This window comes from Notolepis coatsorum (genome assembly GCF_963971535.1).
Source record: "Notolepis coatsorum genome assembly, chromosome: 14".
Classification (NCBI taxonomy): Eukaryota; Metazoa; Chordata; class Actinopteri; order Aulopiformes; family Paralepididae; genus Notolepis; species Notolepis coatsorum.
This window is the reverse complement of record NC_140178.1, coordinates 58,908,131-58,914,130: the sequence shown is the minus strand read 5'-3', so window position 1 is coordinate 58,914,130 and position 6,000 is coordinate 58,908,131. Positions and strand designations below refer to the sequence as shown.

Here is a 6,000-nt window from a genome sequence, read left to right as displayed (position 1 = left end):
AGAGCTGTCAAACGCAGGGCTGAATAGTTAGATGTCATACCTGTAGCTTCTAAAATTGAAGGTCCGCACTGCTCTGTGTACCCAAAACCATTACTCGCACACTGTGCTCCTAAATGATTTGTCCGGTTCGCACACAAATCTATTTTAAGGGGCAAATGCGAGTGAAATGCTCGCACTGTAGAGCCCTGTGTATATGCTCACACACTAACAGTCACTTTAGCACGAACACACACACACATGCTGCACACACTCACACCAAACGGTCACTTTACAAAATGAAAAGGTCACTTTACTTTATAAAAAATAAAATAAAAAAATAAAGAACAGGAGTGGTTCTTGTATAGCAATAGATGGATATAGCAAGATAGCATAAGGATATATAGTATAACTGTATATTGTATAGTAGTGTATATAAGACCCAGTGCCTCATCTGTAGCTTAACACTGTATTGCACTATTGCAGGACCTTAGCATGTCTTTTACCATGCATTTTAAACTTTATGTACATTATACCTGTTATGTTTTATTCTTATTACTTGTATTATTGCACAATCGCTGTGGACCACCCGCATTTCACTGTATGCCCTGTATGCCGTGACAAATAAAACTTGACTTGACTTGATAATGTTGATATTTAAACTTAAAGGTCCCTTATAAATGGCCTTTTCCAGTAGTTTGCATTGTTTTCTAGCAATGTGGGGTTGTACCAACACTGACTAGATGTGAAATCTCTACCCAGTCCCATTTCTTCAGTATAGCTGAGGCAGGAACCTCACCCACTGAACTAAGCCATTCTGAATTTACGTCAATCTGTGACGTGTAAGAATACTGCCACTGCCTGCCCACAATCAACTGTGATACGTTGAAATTATGATCAAAGCGGAGCGAGTGGAAATAATGCGGAAGCGGTTTTGACAGCAGACAGCAGAGACCTCTCTCGCTCTTGCTCTCGTGCCGGGCCCCCTCCACTGGAATGTGGTGGCAGGGCTAGCCACCAGTGGAGAGTGGTTAGTAGGTCCAGATGATTGTCCTGCCGCTATTTGATTTTAGCAAAGCACCCACCACTGCGAGCTATACTCCCTAGTAAACTGGCCCTCCCTGGAGATTAGACGCAACATCCACTGGCTGGCCTTTGTATATAAAACACTTCTAGGCCGTACTCCCCCTTACCTTACTCGCCTAGTCCACCCTCGTCCACTCCCGGTCAGCCACACATATCCTGGTAAACGCCCCCCATGCCAACTCCTCACAAGGCCGTTCCTCCTTTCAGTATGCAGCAGCTGATAGCTGGAACAAACTACAAAAAACCTTAAATATGGAAACGTTTATTTCAATTAGATTCTTTAAGGAAACTTTAACAAACTCCCTAGAGCACTCATGTAGCTGCTTCTCCATGAGCTAACACCATGCTGCCACTATTGTTCTGTTGTCCGTCAGTTGTTATTGTTCAGTTCAGTTGTTGCTCTGTATGTATGTCCTGCCTTTTTAATAATGTTCCTTTGTGTTTTATTTATTTTATTCCCTATCCCCTTTCCCCTAGGGGGCTTTTTACCCCCAAATAGGCCGTTATTGAAAATAAGAACTTGTTCTTAATTAACCTGCCTATACAAATAAAGGTTTGATGATGATGATGATGTAGGATCTGCAATGGAACAGCCAGCTACACGCGGCTAGCTAAGCTTGCATTGCTTTAATACTACCTTTTAACACTACCTGCTCCCTTGACCCCCTCCCCACTACTCTCACCAAGGCCTGCCTCCCTGCTCTCATCCCCCACCTCACCGCCCTCTTCAACCAGTCACTATCCCTAGGCCACGTCCCCTCCCCCTATAAACTCGCCGCTGTTACCCCTGTCCTCAAAAAACCCACCCTCGACCCATCCAACCTCTCCAACTACCGCCCCATATCCAATCTCCCTTTCTTCTCCAAAACACTTGAACGCATTGCTGCCTCCCAACTCCACTCCCATCTCCAGTCCAACACCCTCTACGAACCCCTTCAATCTGGCTTCCGCCCTGCTCACAGCACTGAAACTGCACTGGTCAAAGTAATCAATGACCTCATCTCCGCTGATGCTGGTGCCCTCAACATCCTGATCCTACTAGATCTCAGTGCAGCCTTTGACACAGTGGGTCACTCCATCCTCCTCCAAAGGCTGCACCAACTGGGTGTTGAGGGCACAGCACTTGACTGGTTTTCTTCCGATCTCACTGACGGACATCAATTTATCTCCCTCTCCGGCCACACCTCTTCCCCCTCCCCAGTCACACAGGGTGTCCCCCAAGGCTCAGTCCTAGGCCCCCTGCTCTCACACAATCCCCCCACAGCCCTCCCCTCAGTCACATTGAATCCTGCATCACGGAACTACAAACCTGGATGACCCATAACCTCCTCAAATTAAATAGTGACAAGACAGAACTTTTCATCATCGGCACCAACACCACCCTCACCAGATCCGGACCCATCACACTCACCATCAATGACTCCACCATCATCCCCTCCCCCCTAGTCTGCAACCTCGGTGTCATCCTCGACCCCACCCTCTCATTTGACCCCCATGTCCGCTCCATTGTCAAAACTTCATATTTTCACCTCTGCAACATCGCCAAAATCCGTCACTGCCCCCCCCCCCCCCCCCCCCTGCTGCTGAATCCCTCATACACGCCTTCATCTCCTCCCGCCTGGACTACTGTAACTCCCTCCTCACTGGCATCACCTCCCGCTTCCTCCATAAACTGCAGATGGTCCAAAACTCAGCCGCCCGCCTCCTCACTAACACCCGGTCCCGCGAACACTCCTGTCCTCCACTCCCTCCCGATCAAGGAACGCATTAACTTCAAAACACTACGCATCACCTTCAAAGCCCTCCATAGCCTGTATTCTAAACCCAAACGGTGCATGCTTCCGCGTTCACTTTTTGCGCTCTGATTGGCCACTGATGTTTCTGGTCGCACCGGCAAGTTCTTTCCCCGGTTAAGCTTAGGCACTCTTTCGAAGTTGGTTACGGTTAGAGTTTGTCTTAGAGCATGGCGATAGAACGGTTAGGGTTAGGGACGGGTTAGGGTTTGCTGCTGGTCGAGGTGGAAATGGGCGCGTCACGCGATTGGGCGCACATGTCACATGACCAGAAACGTCAGTGGCCAATCAGATTAGCAAAACGCATGAACCGTTTGCGTTTAGAATAGACGCAGCCTGGCCCCCCCCTACCTGACTGACCTCCTTCTCCCCTACCGCCCCACCCGTTCCCTCCGGTCCTCTTCCACTCTTTCCCTCACTGTCCCGTCATCCAAACTCAAAAGTTTTGGTGACCGGGCATTCTCACGAGCTGCACCCCGACTCTGGAACTCCCTCCCTCAGACCATCCGAGACTCTCCCTCACTCTCCACCTTCAAATCCAGACTCAAAACCTACCTGTTCTCCCAAGCATTCAACCTTCCTTACCCATAACCACCCTCCGCCAACTCGCCACCATTTCCCCCTGCCCCACGTTCTCTCCTCTCCTGCCCCCCCCACCCCCCTTGGTTTTCCCCGTACTCTCCTCCCGACTGTCTCCCCTACTCACTCCCGTATTTGTTATCCGTTACTCGTGGTTTTATGTTCCTGTGTATTTCTTATTGTCCTCCGTTTCCCTGTGGTTCTATGTTTCTTTGTTTTCTTTGTTTCTTTTTTGCCTATTGTCAGCGACTTTGGGTCTTTGAAAAGCGCTATACAAAATAAATGAATTATTATTATTATTAATAGATCTGTGACACGAAGTTTTCACATGTACGCCCCTCTTCCATAATCTCTCTCTCGCTCTCTCTGAAAAATAGGCGACCTTTAAAAAGGAATAATACATAATAAATGTATACATGATCATGCAACATTAAAAAATCCTTGTAGGAACGATTTGGGAGGTAGGGAGGGGTTTTTGTGGTGTTACAATGAAAGTACCGGAAAAAGGTACCGCCGGGTACCGGTATCGATTCCCAGGTACCGGTTCAAATGTGAACGGTACCCAACCCTAGTTGGGGGCGTAGCAGTTTCATGCAGCGACTGGGCTACTATCTGCAGACAGTGGAAAACAAAGTACCTGGTAGCAGGTTGAGCTGGTACCATGCAGTGTAAAATCGGCTTTAGTCCTAATAGTCTCTTTCTGTCCTTCAGATTTTCTGTGTGCACGGTGGCCTGTCGCCCTCCATCCAGACGCTGGACCAGATCCGCACCATCGATAGGAAGCAGGAAGTGCCTCATGACGGACCCATGTGTGACCTCCTGTGGTCGGACCCCGAAGGTACAGAAGGAGCCCCTCTACCGTTTTAACCTTGGTTCACCACTGGCATGTGTTAAGACAGTTTTCTTTTTGTATTATTGAACCCCAGTTGACTGACTTGGTCTCTCAGACACCACAGGGTGGGGCGTGAGTCCCAGGGGTGCAGGCTACCTGTTTGGAAGTGATGTGGTGGCCCAGTTCAACGCGGCCAACGACATTCACATGATCTGCAGAGCCCACCAGCTGGTGATGGAGGGCTACAAGTGGCACTTCAACGAGACCGTCCTCACCGTATGGTCGGCGCCCAACTACTGCTACAGGTCAGTTTTATCTTTTAGGGTTGTTAATGGAAAACATGCACTATGCAACTTTTTCTTGGGCAAATATTGCTTCCATAGCAGTGTAAATCACATACTTTGTCTGAACAAGAGATGAGCCTCCGTCAGCGAGTCATGAAATTGCCCATATGAGCCCTTCTAGTCAGGAATGAGCTGCACAACATTTTCTCTGCAAACAGGACTTTCTTACGCATTAGAACTATGTAAAAGGCTACAGTCTCATTACTACAGTATAAATGTGAACAACCCAAATAAAAGAAATGGTGCCCAAAGTTGCTTGAAGAAATGCATGTTTTCCTTGCTGCTTTCTCTTATCCTCCCATCTTTGTAAAACAGCTGCACCTCGTGGCCATGAATCTTACACTGTGCATAATTCATGGTCCCATGTTTGAATGGATATTGATGATTGAGAGATTGCCACTAAATCCAAAAATTCATGTTATTCTTCTGATCTACGGCAGTCCACTCAATATTTGTGCACATGGCCAACTCCCTCCCAAAGGCAGGACCAGTGATGTAAAATCTAGAGCTGCTCCATAGAGAATTAATTGTAGAAAGATGTTAAAGGTGACTGTGAGAGAACACATTTGGGACATTTTCTGCTTCAGAACCATATGCATATATATTATTATTATTTATAAAAAACAAAAAAAAAGTGTATGGATATATAAACTATATGGGTCCACAAAACCAGTCTCCCTTTCATTGTGTATGGATCAGCTCCAGATTCTATGTCGTCCTGGCAATACGGTGGTGACGAAGAACACAAAAAGAATGTGGAGATATGTAAACATACCCTTGTGCTTCAATTTATATTATATACGATCTTCCTCAAAATCCATTTTTGTGCGATTCAAAGGGGTGCCCAGTGAAACCTGTGAAAAAATAAGGCAGGCCAAAGAGTCACCCAGGATAGAGGATTCGCTGAGCAGATATGGCATCAACGTGAGCCGGGCCCCAGGGACCAATCCAAGTGCTCCTCTCCGTCTTCGTCAAGGACGCCACAGCGTTAGCGATCTGTTGTTGTGCATTATCTTATCGGGGGGAAACCCTTGCGAGCACGTGGAGAACATGCACACTCCACACAGAAAGGCCTGGGAGATACCCCACCTAAATCCGCAAGCCTAAGTGTGATTGATGACTGTCTTTTGTCAGGGTCATCCAGCAATCAACTCTGAGGCCCCTTGCGATCGACTGGTAGATAGAAAAAAACATGGTTGCCCACCTCTGCCAACAATGGAATCTCTGTTTCGTCTGTTTAAGTGGAAATGTGAATATAAACAAAAGTGAGCTGTTTATAAGAACTCAGTTGGATACCTTTTTAACATGTTGAAACACAATGTTTTGTCTTTAGTTTAATAAGAAATGGAAATATAGGGGAAAGGGAATTGTTTTGCATATTTCATGCATT

The 6,000-nt window shown here is 46.9% G+C and overlaps 1 protein-coding gene across 1 annotated transcript in view; it reads left to right on the top strand.

The window, feature by feature from the left end:
- Window positions 1-6,000, top strand: part of LOC311240251 (serine/threonine-protein phosphatase 4 catalytic subunit B-like) — a 44,590-nt gene that overhangs the window by 14,999 nt on the left and 23,591 nt on the right. The window contains 2 exon segments of the mRNA XM_084328804.1: window positions 4,146-4,272; window positions 4,382-4,571. Coding sequence (XP_084184930.1) covers window positions 4,146-4,272; window positions 4,382-4,571 — 317 coding nt within the window.